At 37.5% G+C, this 17,103-nt stretch overlaps 1 protein-coding gene across 1 annotated transcript; it reads left to right on the top strand.

Annotated features, from left to right (window-relative positions):
- Nucleotides 1-15,924: 15,924 nt before the first annotated feature.
- On the top strand, nt 15,925-16,857 carry LOC131518629 (olfactory receptor 2L3-like). Its single transcript, XM_058740868.1, has one exon. The coding sequence runs from the start codon at nt 15,925-15,927 to the stop codon at nt 16,855-16,857; it is 933 nt and encodes a 310-aa protein (XP_058596851.1).
- Nucleotides 16,858-17,103: the final 246 nt, after the last annotated feature.

Genomic DNA, 17,103 nt, shown 5'->3' with positions numbered 1-17,103 from the left:
CAATTACCACATTCTTATCAATAAGGTTGCTTATGTTCGTGATTATTAAATATATATATATATATATATATATATATATATATATATATATTTGGGTGCTACCAAATTTGGTGCATAGACATTTATAATTATTAAGTCTTCCTGATGGATAGACCCTGTAATAATTATATAATGCCCTCTTCATCTATTGTTACAACCTTTAATCTAAAGTCTAGTTTGTCTGATATAAGTATGGCTACTCCTGCTTTCTTTTGACTTCCCAGAAGCATGATATATAGTTTTCCATTCCCTCACTTTCAATCTGAAAGTGTAAAATGAGGTCTAATCATTAAGACCTCAATCAGGTCTCAAATGAGTATCTTGTAGACAGTAAATAGATGGGCCTTGTTTTTTGTTTTGTTTTGTTTTTTTGTTTTTGTTTTTGTTTTTTACCTATTCTGATATCCTATGCCTTTTGGTTGGAGCATTTAGTCCATTTACATTTAGTGTATTATTGATATATATGGGTTTAGAGTCATTGTGATATCTGTTGGTTTCATGTTTGTAGTGGTGTCTCTGGTACTTTGCGGTCCTTGCAACATTTCACTCACAGAGTCCCCCTTAGGATCTCTTTTAGGGCTGGATTAGTGGTATTGAATTCCTTAAGTTTTTGTTTGTTTGGGAAAACTTTTATCTCTCCTTCTATTCTGAATGACAAGCTTGCTGGGTAAAGGATTCTTGGTTGCATATTTTTTTCTGATCATCACATTGAAGATTTCCTGCTACTGCTTTCTAGCATGCCAAGTTTCAGTAGATAGGTCTGCTACTACACTTATGTCTCTACCTTTGTATGTTAAGGCCTGTTTAATCCTAGCTTCTTTCAGAATTCTCTCCTTATTTTTGGATTTTGCCAGTTTCACTATGATATGTCATGCAGGAGACCAAGTTACATCTGACAGGAGTTCTCTGTGCCTCTTGGATTTCAGTGCTTGTTTACTTCCCCAGATATGGAAAGTTCTCAGTTATGATACGTTCAAGTACACCTTCATCCCCTTTCTCTCTCTTCTTCTGGAATTCCTATGACATGGATATTGCTCAGTTTTATTGCATCACTTAGTTTTATAATTCTCCCCCTTGATCCCCAATTTTTTTATCTCTCTTTTTCCCAGCTTCCTCTTTTTCCATAATTTTATCGTCTAATTCACTTATTCTCTCCTCTGCCTCTTCAAGGCTTGTAGGCTGCTGTGGCCACCTACATTTTATTTTGCACCTCATTTATAGCATTTTTTAATTCATCATGACAATTTTCTAGTTCCTTGATCTCTTCAGTAATAGATTCTCTGCCGTCTACTATGCTTTTTCATAATCTTATGAATATTATTCTAAATCCTTGTTCAGTTATATTGCTTAGATCCGTTTTGATTAATTCTTTATCTGTCACTTCTTCCTGGAATTTTTTTTGAGAGGAATTCTTCCATGTTGTCATTTTGGCTAGTTTTCTGTCCTTATGAGTTTTAAAAGCTTGTTATGTGCTCTGCACCAGTGAGCAGTGCTATATTAAATGGGGGTCATACACTGTCAAGGGCCTGGTCCTTCAGGAGGTGTTTGTCAGACAGTGTTACTTGTTCTCTGTTGTTGTGACTTTGGTTATTTTATTTCTCTACTCGTAGTGATGGTTTGGACCCTCTATGAAGTGTGCTTTATTTTTTTCCTAGAAGTAGCCCTGGAAAGGAAAACAAACACACAAACAAACAGGAAACAAAGGCATCAAACACACCGAAAAATAAAACAAATAAACAGACAAACACACACACACACACACACACACACACACACACACACACCAGAACAAACAAATGAACAAAAACAATCCAAAAGCAAAAGCGAGAAACACACAAGTGAAGAACAGGGTAGAGGCAATGCTGATGGAAGAGCACATACAAAGAGAGAAATGACAGGGGTGGGGACAAAGAGGAAAAAAAAGATTGACTGGGCAGAGAGACTAAATGGCTTAAACTGGAGAGAGAGAGAAAGGAAAATAAAGAAGGAGGCAAGAAATAAAAAAAGTTACCCAGACAGAGAAACTATATGGCATGATTATTCCAGAGAGAAAGGAATGTACCAAAGGAGGTCTAGAACATGTATCAAGAGAATGGATTACATATATTTGTTTAAACAAACCAATGACCAGAGTAACCAGCCTAGAGGAGGAAAGAAACAAGAAGGGAGAATATATCTAAATAACAAGAATTGCCCTGGAATTAATCTGGGCTATGCAGCATCACTGGCCTGGATGATGGAGCCATCTGGTTACACAACATCTACCCAGCTCCAGCAGATATGCAGTTACCCAGCAAGGAGGGGCCTGGTTTGGTGTAGGCTGGACCACCTCCACTCTGGTCCCTGAGGACTGATCCCTGAAGCCCCACCATGGTGGTGGTGGTGGTGGTGGGGAAATGGCGATCCCCCAGTCTCTTCTCCAAGAGCCTGTGGACTCTGTTTGAGTTGTCCTCACTGTGCTGTGGGCACAGATGAGGTGGTCCTACTCACTCCACTGATTCCCCTGACCCGGCACTTTGCTAGGATTCAAAGTTCTGCTCCCTGTGCTCTGGCACTGGGGAAGTGCTTCTCTGTGTGGCTTGATATGTGATACCAGCTGGCTTTGTCTGTGCTGCAGCACTTCAGGGAAGAATACCTTTTCCTACTGCAGACTGTGCTGCTGACGTTGCTGCTAGTCAGGGGGTTGTGGACACAGGCAGGCCTTACCCTGTCCCACAGCACTCCAGGGAGGACTGCTCTCTCCTACTACAGACTGTGCTCCTGACCTATCACTGAACCGGGGCTGCTTCCCCTCCTCCCTAGGGGCGCAAATGGGGAATCTGACCCCATTCAGAAGAAATTTCCACAGAGATGGAATCCCTCTCAGTCCCAGTCCGAGGTTTATCTTTTGTCCAGAAACACTTCTGTGCTTCCCCAGCCACTCTTTCTTTTCCCTTTGTCTCTCTGCAAAAAGGGATCCCTCCCCTGACATGCCAACGTGGCCTGTTTCATCTCCTCCAGTATGCAATCATCCACCTATAGCCCATCATGGATGTTCCTTGTGTCTCCCTTTTAGACTCATTCTCTTTTCCTCCCAGACTCTTGGGGTTCAAATTCTTTTGGCTTTAGCCCTTCTTTGTTTGAGAGATGTGGGAAGTACAGATCTCCCTACTTCTCCACTATGTTGGATAATCATGAAATTATTTTTGAAGTTTTTCTTTCCTATATTTTTCACATAGCTTGAGGAATACAGGTATTAACTCTTCCTTAAATGTTTGTTAAAATTCACCTATGAATCCATCTGGCCCTGGACTTTTGTTTTCTGGGAGTTTTCTGATTACTGAGTCAATTTCTTTGCTGATTATCTGTCTGTTCAAATTTTCTGTTTCTTCCTGTTTCTGTTTTGATAGCTCATATGTTTCTAGGAATTTCTCCATTTTTTCAGATTACAAGATTTGTTGCAATATTTGTTGACATATATTTTTCATAATATTCTCTTATAATTGTTTGTATTTCTGTGGTGTTGGTTGTCAATTCTCCTCTTATTTGTGATTTTATTTATTTGGGTTCTTTGTCTTTTCATTCTGACAAGTTTGTCTGAGGGTTTATCAATTTTACCGATTTCTCAAACCACCAGCTCCTGGTTTAATTACTTTGTTAATTTTTCTTTGTTTCTATATCATTAGTTTCTGCTCTATTCCTTATTATTTCCTTAATTTTGCTGGCTTTGTGCTCTGTTTGCTCTTACTTTGCTAGCTAATTTAGGTAGAAGGTTAGGTTGTTCATTTGATATGTTTCTTGCTTCTTAGGGTGGGCATGTGCTGCTCTATGCTTCCCCGTTAGGACTACTTTTGCTGCATACCAAAGATTTTGATCCATTGTGCTTTCATTTTCATTTGTTTCCATGCATATTTTTTTAATTTCTTTTTTTAATTTACTGGATGACCCATTCATTGTTTAGTAGGATATTCTTCAACCTGCATGTATTTTTAGTCTTTCCATTTTTTTTTCTTGTGGTTGACTTTGTGTTTCATAGCATTTTGGTCAGAAAGGGTTCATGGTATTATTTCATTCTTTTTATATATGTTGAGACCAGATTTGTGATATTCTAATATGTGATGTGTTCTGGAGAATGTCCAGTGTGCAGTTGAAAAGAATGTTTAATGTGCTCTTTTAGGATGGAGTGTTCTAAATATATCTGTTAAGTCCATTTGGTTCAGTGTGTAATTCAAATACTTTGTTTCCTTGTTGATTTTCTTTTTAGGTGATCTTTTCATTTTTGTAAGTGTGGTATTATTGTTTCATTACCAATTAGTTCATTTATGTTTATTATTAATTGTTTTATTTATTTGGGTGTTATTATGTTGGAGGCATAAATATTTACAATTGTTATGTATTTTTGTTAGAAAGTCCCCTTTATTTTTTTAACTTTTTAATGTTAAATTTAACTGTTTAATGTTTTTAATGTTTAATGTTTTAATGTTTTTAACTTCTTAATGTTTAACTTTTTAATGTTTTTAACTTTTTAATGTTTAATGTCAAATGTATATTTGAGAAAGACAGAGAGACAGAGAGAGAGAATGAGCAGGGAAGGACAAAGAAAGAGGGAGAGAATCCCAAGCAGGGTGCACACTGTCAGCACAAAACCTGATGCAGAACTCAAACACATGAAGCCTGAGATCATGACTTGAGACAAAATCAAGAGTTGGACACTCAACTGACTGAGTCACCCAGGAGTCCTTGGATTCTCCCCTTTATTATCATATATTGCCTTTTTTTCATCTCTTGTTACAGTCTTTCTTTCAAAGTCTAGTTTGTCATATCCAAGCATTGCTACTCCAGCTTTTTTTGACATCCATTTGTGTCATAAATGTTTCTGCATCTCTTCACTTTCAATATGAAGTGTCTCTAGTATGAAATTTGTCTCTCGTTGGTAGTATATAGATGGGAATTCCATTTCCATCCATTCTGACACCCTATATCTTTTTATGGGAACATTTTTTTTCCATTTACATTCAAAGTAACTATTGATGCCTATGTATTTATTTCCATTTTATTACTTCTCTTGTCATTGTTCTAGAGATTTCCTCTCATCTTTTGTTGTCTTTTTCACTTTTGGTCTTTCCTTTCAACTCAAAGAGTTCCTTGTAGTATTTCTTGCAGGGCTGGTTTAGTGCTCATGAGCTCCATTGTTTTTTGTTTGCTGTGTAACTATCTTTCCTTCTTTCTGAGTGATGGCTTGCTGGACAGATTATTTTTGGCTGCAGGTATTTTTCATTCAGCACTTTTGAATATATCATACCACTCCCTCTAGCCTGCAGTGTACTATTGAAAAAAATTCTTGCAACAATTAGGGTTTTTCATTGTAAGTTAAGGACTTCTTTTGTCTTTCTGTTCTTTAAAAACTTGTTTAATGTTGATTTTTGTGTGTGAGAGAGAAAGAGACAGAGTTTGAGTGGGGAAGGGGCAGAGGGAGAGACAGAGACACATAATCTGAAACAGGCTGCAGGAGCTGAGCTGTCAGCACAGAGACTGATGTGGGGCTCAAACATATAAGCCATGAGATCATGACTTGAGCTAAAGTCGGATGCTCAACTGACTGAGCCACCCAGGGACCCGTCTTGATGCTTTTAAGATGTTTTCTTTATCACTATATTTTGTACATTTGATTTTAATATTTCTTGGAATTGACAGCTTTTGTTAATTTTGATGTGAGTTCTCTATACCTCCTGGATCTGGATTTCTCCTTACTTAGATTGGGAAAGTTTTCAGTTGCTATTTCCTCAAATATATTTTCTTCCCTTTCATTTATTTCATCTTAATCTGGGACTCTTACAATAAGAATGTTTTTATGTTGATGGAATCATTGTGTTCTCTAAGTCTATTCTCTTGCTCATATTTCTTTTTTTTCTCATTTATTCAACTTCATTTCTTTCCACCATGCTGTCTTCTAGGTCACTAATTCATTCCTCTGATACTTATTGCCTGGCATGCATTTCATGAAGCCTATTTCCAATTTAATTTATTTTATTCTTCATTTCATGTAGTGTCTAGCTACTGGAAGTTCATGGAGTTTCTCTGGTGTGTGCTGCATACACTCTGTTGTTGTGTTTTGGCTACTCTATCCTTCAGGCCAGTCCTCTACAGAGACTCTCCTTGTCTGCTGTGGGCAGGTTTTGTTCTTTATCCAGAATGTTCAAAGTTTTAACTAGTTGTTCTCTGGTCTGCTTGTGAAATGAGAGCTGATACTACTCCACTGGAACTGAAGTCTTGCATAACTCTCTATTTGGGAGATTTGGTATTTGGTTTTGTGCTGGCCTTCTGGGGGAGAATCCTATCCCACTGGGACTGAAGCAATCTAAAGGAAGAAGGGAAGTCCCTCCAGAGGACAGGGAGTAGGGCTTTGTGTAAACAAGTTAGACAGCCAGTGAGTTGCTTCCCTCAGGTGGCTCTGTGTTTATGCTAAGAGGCAGAGATGGTGGAAGTGGAACCATCCAACTCTTTGTACCTGTGAATGCTTCCTCTCAGGAAATAACTCTGAGAAGAACAAAGATTCTCCCATTTTGTGGACCAGAGATTTTCAGATTGCTGTTTCCAACCTGTCTTCCTCTGATTGTTTTTTCAACTTCTCTCCTGGAGTAGAGTAGTTCCTCCAGAGCTCTAGCCAAGAAAACCCTGCTGACCCTTAAAACGGTAGTCTTGAAGACCTGCTTGTTGCAAGAACTGAAATAAATCAGCCCATCTAGTTTTCCAAGTCAATATCCTTGGGAAAGTGTTCTTCTTTTGTGTTTGCCTATGTGCTCCACACTTTCTCTCTTGCTTTTATCACCAACCAGTCTCATTTCCCTCTGTAGCACCTATAATCTGTACTCTCCTAAACCATAACACAGCATGTCCTAGATTCTTAGATGTGTCCTTTTATCTCCTTTAAGTTGCTTAGTTTGTTTTGTTAGTCTTCAGCTTGACTTCTGGTGTATTTAAGTTGATATCATAAGTATCTACTTGTGCTTTGGGGACAAAATCAGAGTAAGGTCCTGCTATTCTGCTGTCATCATCCCAACATCTAAAAAAAACACAAATCTTTGGAAATATTCACCTGCACTGAATAAAGTATTTTTTAAACATTATTTTTAGGTTAATACCACATTATTACCATCTATAACTATAATGCATCATTTCAACATACTGGGTAAAGTATCTGGATATTTAGTAGATATAAACAAAACATTTTAAGTATTCTTATTCTCTATTTTTTTAATGTTTATTTTATTTTTGACAGAGAGAGAGAGAAAGAGAGAGAGAGAGAGTGGGGGAAGGGCAGAGAGAGAGGGAGACACAGAATCTGAAGCAGGCTTCAGGCTCTGAACTGTCAGCACAGACAGAGCACGATGTGGGGCTCAAACTCTACAGACCATGAGATCATGACCTGAGCCGAAGTCGGACGTTTAACTGACTGAGCCACCCAGGCACCCCATTTTTTAAGTATTCTTATTCTCTTATTGAATTTTCTCACACCATGTGATGTAAGCAGAGCATGAGCGGGGGAGGGGCAGAGAGAGAGACACACAGAATTGGAAGCAGGCTCAGGCTCTGAGCTGTCAGGACAGAGCCCGACTTGGGGCTTGAACTCACAGACTGTGAGATCATGACCTGAGCCGAAGTCGGATGCTCAACCAACTGAGCCACCCAGGCGCTCCAAATTCTTTATTTTTTTTAATATTTATTTATATATCCTATTTTTATATTTTTTTAAATTTTTTTAACGTTTATTTATTTTTGAGACAGAGAGAGACAGAGCATGAACGGGGGAGGGTCAGAGAGAGAGAGACACAGAATCTGAAACAGGCTCCAGGCTCTGAGCTGTCAGCACAGAGCCCGACGCGGGGCTCGAACTCACGGACCTCGAGATCATGACCTGAGCCGAAGTCAGACGCTTAACCGACCGAGCCACCCAAGCACCCCTATATATCCTATTTTTAAATATTTATTTATTTATTTGCTTATTTATTTATTGAGAGAGAGCAAGCAGGGGAGGGGCAAAGACAGAGGGAGACAAGGAATCTGAAGTAGACTCCAGGCTTTGAACTGTCAGCACAGATCCTGTCATGGGGCTTGAACTCACAAACTGTGAGATCATGACCTGAGCTGAAGACAGAAGCTTAATCAACTAACCCACACAGGTACCCCTCATCTGATAAATTTAGGTCTACTGGATTCACTGTTTTCTCCAATATTCTTTAGGTAATACAAAGTTTTCTGGTGGGTTATCTTCTGTGCTAAACACTACCAGTAATGAAATAGTTTCCATATTACATGTTTTTACTTTTACCGCTATAGAGATTTCCATAGTGAAAACCACACTATCACTGGATTCATTCTTCTGGGTCTGCTGAAATACACCCCAATTCACTTCTGTCTTTTTGACCTTATAACAATAATGTTTCTTTTCACACTAACTGGAAACAATCTCTCAAAATCTCCTGATCCTGGTAGACCCCTATCTTCATATTCCTATGTATTTTTTTTCCTTTGGCAGCTCTCTCTCATTGTCATCCTCTTCACAGTTGCCTTTGTCCTCAAGATGATGAATGACTACCTTCTGCATAAGACAGTCAAGTCTGTTAGTCACTATGGCACCCTGATCTTCCTGGGGTTGTCTCTGGGTGGGAGTGAGTGTATCCCCTTGGAACTCATGTCCTATGACTGACATGTTTCCATCTGCAATCATTTACACTATCTACTCCTCATGAACTGACCCCTCTGAAGGTTGATGGCTGTTAGCTCATAGAACAGTAGTACTTGCAATGCATTGATACATACTGTCTACACCACGAGATTGCCCTTTTGTAGATTTAGAGAAATCAATCATTTATACTGTGAACTTCCTGTCATCTTGCATCTCTCCTGTGAGGATACCATGACCTATGAGACTGGAGTTTTGATCAGCACCACTATTTTGCTTCTGATTTCATTTTCATTCACCCTTGTCTCCTAATCACTCATTCTTGTCATCATCACCTAAATAGCTTCTGCTGAGTGTTGCATTAGAAATTAAGTGCTTCCCAGCAGTTTCCTTTTAGGGATTTAGAAATCATCCTTTGAGAATCTACTAACAGGAATAGAAACCCTGAGGCTTGATATTTTCTTATGTGAATCATAAGCTTGAGTAGCTCTGTCAATAATGGTATCATTGATTGTTGCTGTTGTCTTCCATGTTAAATTAATAGTGTGAACTGAAAAATGACCACCAATTAGCCTAATACTTTTTTGATTGAAAAATTTAGGTAAAGTAAACATTCATCGAGTTACTGTTTTAGTTTTAGGATTAACCATTTAGGATTAGCCATTTAGGATTTAGCCATTTTAGGATTTAAAGGTAGGTTGACTAATCCTGAAAAGCCATGTTATTTAAGGCAACCAAGAAAAATATGTGGAAAACCATATTAATTCTCTGAGTTACTTGCTGGGGATACATGTTCTGAAATATGTATTAACTAGTGTCGTGGATTTTTAGATTGCAGAGCAGTCAGACATTTAAGAAATATATATATATATATATATATATATATATATATAGCCATGCCTCTAACTCTGTGACCTTTATATGAGGTTTTTAAATTCATGACACAAATCCTATACCATAGCAGGACAAATAGGGACTTGGACTGTGACATCAATATTCTTATGTCTCTACATTCACTGATTATCACCTCTTCTAGAGGTTCTAATAAAATATGCAGAATATGAAATAGCAAGCCCAAAGAACAACAAGTTAATTTTGCAAAACCTTCTAAACTGACCATAATAGTATAAATTAGCAAATATTGGTAATCAAAAAAACATATCTATGATCTCTCTAGTTTACCTTAGTGACAAAGAGTACCAGAGATCAATTCATGATTCAAAAAAAAAAAAAGTGTTTAATGTTATTGTTTTTTTTTTTTTTTTTTTGGGAGAGAGAGAGAGAGTGAGAGAGAGAGAATGAGTTGGAGAGGGGCAGAGGGAGAGGGAGTCACAGAATCTGAAGTAAGCTCCAGGCTCTGAGCTGTCAGCGCAGAGTCCATTGTAGGAATAAATACCATTTAGCTTTTCCCCCAGGAACTGGAAGTGACAAAATTACATGAAAAGATCTGGGAAGTTTTCATAACCATTCGCCCTGCATTATTTGTGACTCTGTCTCTGCATTATTTGTGACTAGTCTCAGGAGCATTGCCAAATGAACACAACCAAAACAAGACATATTAAGACTCACCTCCAAGTATAGAAGCCTAGAGACATCATTGCAGATGTGTTTCCATGGGTGTACCTGACATGTCAAGTACTGAATTGAGAGGTGAGTTCGTACATTTTTACAGAAATTGTACTTATGGAAATTTACTCAGCAAATGCATGTGGCCCTGCCCAGAAGTTAGAAAGACAGTGACATACGGGTTCTAATTTGTGTTTTTATTGAGAAACATGAAAATTCTGTAGGAAGATTTTGAATACACCTAATAAAGAATTTCTCTGTGTTAAGCACTGCGATAAGTCACTCATAAATTCACATCTTATTAATTAACAAACTTCAAAAAGATAATTATATTTGGACTCTAATGTATATACAATTGCTGTATACATAATTTAGAATATAAAATTAAAAGAACCAGATGGGTACTTGTGAATTTTTTGCAATTTTTTAAATGCTCATTTATTTTTGAGAGAGAGGGAAAGTGAGAGGGACAGAGTGTGAGCAGGTGAGGGGCAGAGAGAGAGAGAGAGACAGAATCTGGAGCAGGCTCAGAGACTGACTTGGAGCTCGAACTCAGGAACCCTAATATCATGACCTGAGCTGAAGTCAGATGCTTTATTGGCTGAGCTACCCAGTCACCCTGATAATTGTGAATTTCATAAAAACAAAGTTCTGGGGCTCCTTGGTGACTCAGGGGTTTAAGCATCACACTCTTGATTTCAGCTCAGGTCATAATCACACAGTCCAATGAGATAGAGCCCTTCTTTAGACTTTGCACTAACAGTGTGGAGCCTGCTTGGGATTCTTTTTCTGCTCCCCTGTCCCCTCACATGCTCTCATTCTCTCTCTCTCAAAATAAATAAACATGAAAAATACTAAATAAAATTTAGAGACAAAGATGTTTATACATAAAATATGCATTATCTTCAATTCTGGGGAGAACTTTTGTGATCATAATCTATCCTAGTGAAAAATGGTGGAATAGTTGATATTATATATAAATTTCTTACCTGAATTATGGGGGATAAGACACAGCCTTACGCTCAAGGCTGCACATTCATGAAATATAGATACTTGCTATATAGCATCCATATAGGTGATGGATGCTAAAGTAAATTATAAGTGAACTAGAAGAGAATGGCAAATGACAGAAAATGTCTCTATCCTGAGTTGACCAAATAAATTTATATAACAGGATATATTTAAGAGATAATGAAAATAGGGGGCACCTGGGGGACTCAGTCAGTTAAGCTTCTGACTCCAGCTCAGATCATGATCTCAAGGTTCCTGAGTTTGAGCCCCACATTGGGCTCTGTGCTAATATCTCAGAGCCTGGAGCCTGCTTCATACTCTGCCTCAATTTCTCTCTGTCCCTCCCTGACTCGCACACTATCTCCCTGTCTCAAAAATAAATAAACATTAAAAATTTTCAAAAAAAAAAGACAATTAAAATATAAGTAAGATTTAACGCATCAGAAAACTCAGGGAAGGGAACTCCAGGACTGTGGGAAAGGTATTTTTGAATGGTATAATATGGCTAGAGCCTGATGCAGAATCTCTAACATGGGGCAGATGAAGGTGACAGCAAAAGTGAGCATGTTTGTAATGTGACACTTTCATATGGATATTCTACTCTAGGCAGTGAAGATGTTCACATGTAGGCACCTGATATGATTATAAACATTTTAGTTCCATTTTTAATTACCCTTTTCTCATCGTGGTTGAGTATCTCTAAGGAGGTGATGCTGCCATTTGGACAGTCAGTTAAGACACCGAGTTCAAAGTGAGACTACAGGTGGTGCCACAGCTGATTACATTTTACACAACAATGTTAGGCAGAGTGCCTGTAGAATAAGCGCAGGGAACAGTGTTGTGTTGGATTTGTTTGTTTTCAGAGCATATTTACAGACATGATAGCTAACTTGGAAGAGGGATAAGAGTCAGACTGAGACTTGCTGAAATTGGCTTGTTCAGTGTCCACTCTTGTGAGAACTGAATTCAACTGGGATGCACATATGATCTGCTGTCAAGTCCTCAATAAATAAACTAGGGTGTGTTTCTTCCATGTGATTTTGCCAGCGGGATGGTGGGGGGTAGTATTTACAAGGTTTTACCAAGTATGGTAAATACCAAGTATTTACAAGGCTTTACCTAGTGCTGACTGCTGTTCTTTTGCCTTGTGCATCACGAAAGCTGTAGTGCAATTGGCATAATGGTCGTTGCATGGACAAGCTGGCAGTGCATTTTGAGAATCAAATGGGAATATAAAGAAACAAAAATGAAAAAGAAAGAATTAAAAACATGGGGAGTCTGGGTGGGTCAGCTGGTTAAGCGTCCGAATTCTTAGACTTCACCTTATGGCATGATCATGTGGTTTGTAAGTTCGAGCCTGGCACCAGGCTCTGGGCTGACAGCTCTAAGCCTGGAGCCTGCATGGGATTCTGTGTCTCCCTCTCTCTCTCTGTCCTTCCCCAGCTCTCTATCTCTCTCTTCCTCTCTCTCTGTTAAAAATATACTTGAAAAAAGAAATCATTGTATAATCTTAGTAGATGATGAGTGTCAAATGAAGAAAATAAAGATGGAAAAGATGATCAAATATACCATTAATTTACAGTTTTTCAGCTTCAGCAAAACTAATATTCTGGGGGAAATTTTGTGATCTGTGAGTAACCTGTACATTGTAGAATATTTAGCAGCATCTACTAGATGCCAGTATAACTCCCCAGTAGTGATAACCAAAACCATCTCTAGACATTGCATGATATCCCTTGGTAAGAGGAGAAGGTAGATTCACACCACCGACTGTTAGTATCACTGCATTAATGATAAATTATAAGTCAAATGTACTGATAGCAGTAACTATTATAAGCAAATAAATTATAAGCAAATGAACTGATAGAAGTAACTATCACTTCATTTAATTTTTACGCTTGCTTGATTTTTAAGTTGCAAGCTCACAGAGTTGAATTTACCTGTTAAGTGTCAAATTATTTACAAGTGACAGTAATAGAAATAATGGAAAGGTTAGACATCAAATTCTATACAATTTACTTGTGAAATGTAACACCATCAACTCAACCTGAAAAACAATACAAAGAATGTGTACATTTTCATGATCTGTGTGTGTCCACACATGTGTATAATTCTTTTCAAATTAATCATAAATTGATTAATTTCAATTTATGCAGTTTTATGGAAACACACAAATATACATTCCCAATTTCTTTTGTAGCTATTGAAAATGTAATTTTTTAAATATTAAATGAGATACTTAAATGTTGAAATCATTCAAAGGATACAAAGTATTAAAGTATTAAGTTTCCTTTGCTTCTGCTAGCCTTGTGTTTGACTGAATTAACCTTTGGCAGAACCAGGGAGCTCACAGAGTATTACATACATGGGTGTGTGATTAGACACTGTAAGGGAGGCAACATGTCTGTTACCTGTACAGGATATTTGGCTGGTTAGATTCCTTAAAAGATTTCTTAAAGCACAAAGGATTTCTATAATTTATCCTTCTGTAGCAGGCTAACTTTTGGTAAGGATTTTGCTGGACTGAAAATTCATTGCCGAAAAGAAGGGAAGCACAATTTTGAAATACTATTGACTTTGAGACAGACCTCTGCATACTGAACAGGGGACACAAATTCTAGACACAGCTATACATTGGTTGCTATGTTCTTAAAGAAATGACTGTAAGTATTTGGATCTTAGTTTATTTTTTGTTTTTTTTGTTTTTTTTTGTTTGTTTGTTTTTTTATCTGTGTGACAATAGGAGCACATTTTAAAATTCTGTACCAACAATAAATACACGAACTCTAAAATTGAGTCCCATTTTCTCAGTATTTTAATTTCAAACTTCTGAAGAAAAGGATAGGAAAAGAAACTAATGCAAGGAGAGTAACATAAATGCAATATATCAGCCACTTTCAAATTTGCAAAGCAACTGAAAGATAGAATATGTGTATCTGCAACCTGACTTACAGACAAGATGAGTGTTCTTTCGTGAGCATGTTTTTAGACTGTGACACTTTTTGACTGAAAGAAACTATGGCTTACACTTCATTTAAAAGTCCTGTGATATTATTTATTGCGAAGTGATATTGTGAGGCCTCTCTTCTTCCATTTAGTAGAGACCAAGTGTGAGATGTTGTGTTGTTGCAGGGAGCCAGTGAGAATACAGGAAGAGCAGGAGGACAGAGGAAACATGTTTCTAAGGAGAAAATGTAAAATGTGTGACTTTAATCTCAAAACCAATTTTATTTGAGCACAAAATAATTTATTAGAGACATTTGCCATCATACACTGCCTAGTAGGCATAGACAATTCTTGTTTAAATAGCTACTTTACTGGAAGTTTGGGGTGGCTAACGTGAGCAATTTTTTCTGATTCCTTGCTTTTCATAAGGTACAGGATAAACATATCTTTTTAGCTCATGATAAGTTACTCAAGTTCTGTGAATGTCATTTATTTTAAAAATTTTAATGTTTTTATTTATTTTTGACAGAGAGACAGAGAGCAAGTAGGGGAGGATCAGAGAGAGAGGGAGACACAGAATCTGAAGCAGGCTCCAGACTCTGAGCTGTCAGCATAGAGCCTGACACAGGGCTCAAACTCACAGACCTTTAGATCATGACCTGAGTTGAAGTTGGACTCTTACCTGACTGAGCCACCCAGGCACCCCATGATGCTTATTTTACAATTGTGGGTGATGATACCAGCCTCAGAATTTTGTTTCGACTTAGCATAATTTCTTATACCTGTCCAGGATGTTAGTGAAATGGAAAATAAAGGTTACATCTGAGTCTTCCCTTCCACTTACAGAAATGGCCCAGGAGCAAAATATTATCTTTCTCTCATCCAGTATGTCACTTCAGACAAATATTGTCATTGTTGTCAGTAGAAGACAGCCAACATTTTCAATGTTGTGCAGTAAGATTAATCCAATGCTTACGTGTCAAAGTTGCAAGGGGATTGGAAGTAATCAATATAGGTCAGAGTTTTGTAAATTGACTATGCATAATGACTATGCATTAGTGACTAGAAGCAGAATAAATGGGTAAAAAGTAATCTAATTGAGGATTCTTTATGCATTCAAAAATTATCTACTTTGTCAAAATTAAAATAAACATCTAGTGGTTATGGATGAATTCCTGCTGGGGAGATCTTTAATTTTAATAAAGTCCCAGTCTAACTAGTATAAAATAAATACACATGAACCAAACCCATATTAACTAAATTATTAGTCAACTTGTGGTCAGTCTTGGCAATAAGATTTATGCTTAACTCAAATTAAGCTTTAATATTTTAGATATGTGAATTTATGAAGAGCATAGATTACTCATATCACGTTTATGATATGTATATGATATATGATCATATTGCGTATATGATATGTATAAATACACGGTGGGTATTTATATTTGCCTTTTATTATTTCATAGATTTGTTTCAGAAGAATTTGAATGCATATGCTTATCACCTTGCCTTGTGACTTTGTGAAACAACGTAGAACTTCTTTCTCAAAGTAAGAAATGTTGATTATTTAAGGAACTAGATATTTCATAAAAACTTCAGAATTAGACTAAAATAGTTTGGATAAAATGTAAAAACTCACATTTCTTTATTTTTCACACCATGAGTTTTTCTTTTTCTTCAGGAAAACCAATGGATAGAAAATGGAAAATAACAACCAAACATTAACAGGCTTCCTTTTATTGGGGTTGTTTCCACCATCAAGAATTGGGTTGTTTATTTTCATTCTCATTGTTATCATTTTCCTAATGGCTCTTTTTGGAAACCTGTCCATGTTTCTCCTCATCCTCCTGGACGTCCATCTCCACACACCCATGTATTTTCTACTTAGTCAGCTCTCCCTCATGGACCTGAACTACATCTCCACCATCGTTCCCAAGATGGTATCCAATTATCTCTTTGGAAACAAGTCTATCTCCTTTATTGAGTGTGGGGTACAGAGCTTCTTCTTCTTGACTTTAGCAGGTGCAGAAGGGTTACTATTGGCCTCTATGGCCTATGATCGCTATTTGGCTATTTGCTTTCCTCTTCATTATCCCATTCGTATGAGCAAAAAAGTGTGTGTGTTGATGATAACAGGATCTTGGATAATGGGCTCAATCAACTCCTGTGCCCACACTGTATATGCCCTCCATATCCCTTATTGTCGATCCAGGTCCATCAACCATTTCTTCTGTGATGTCCCAGCCATGTTGACTCTGGCTTGCATGGACACCTGGGTCTATGAGTACACAGTGTTTGTGAGCACCACACTTTTGATTGCATTTCCTTTCATCTGCATTGCATGTTCTTATGGCCGAGTTCTCCATGCCATCTGTCACATGCACTCAACAGAAGGGAGGAAGAAGGCCTATTCCACCTGTAGCACACACCTCACTGTGGTGACTTTCTACTATGCACCCTTTGCTTACACTTATCTACGCCCAAGATCGCTGAGATCTCCAATAGAGGACAAGATTCTCGCTGTCTTCTACACCATCCTGACCCCAATGCTCAACCCTATCATTTATAGCCTGAGAAACAAGGAGGTGATGGGAGCCCTGAGAAGAGTGATTCAGAGGATCTGCTCTGTATAAGTTTAGAAAAAGTTCTCTTTAATCCGGCTGTCTTAAAATTCCATCATTTTCATCTTTTACAACTCATTAAAACAATACCATTCCAAGATTGAAGACAAAGGTTATATTAATCTAGAAAATTAAGATAATTGAGATTTGACAAAATAATTTTATATTCTCACTGCTTTTTTTGTTTGTTTTCTTTGTGGTAATTTTTCAATAAATAGAAAGAACATACATTTTATCTTAATCTGTGGGTAATAAGAA

This window comes from Neofelis nebulosa, chromosome 1 (assembly GCF_028018385.1).
Source record: "Neofelis nebulosa isolate mNeoNeb1 chromosome 1, mNeoNeb1.pri, whole genome shotgun sequence".
Classification (NCBI taxonomy): Eukaryota; Metazoa; Chordata; class Mammalia; order Carnivora; family Felidae; genus Neofelis; species Neofelis nebulosa.
Note: the sequence above shows the minus strand (reverse complement) of the source record. Positions and strands in the feature narration are given on the sequence as shown.

What these genes read in the sequence shown, in the direction of transcription:
- LOC131518629 (XM_058740868.1), top strand. Translation starts at nt 15,925, where the DNA reads ATGGAAAATAACAACCAAACATTAACAGGCTTCCTTTTATTGGGGTTG.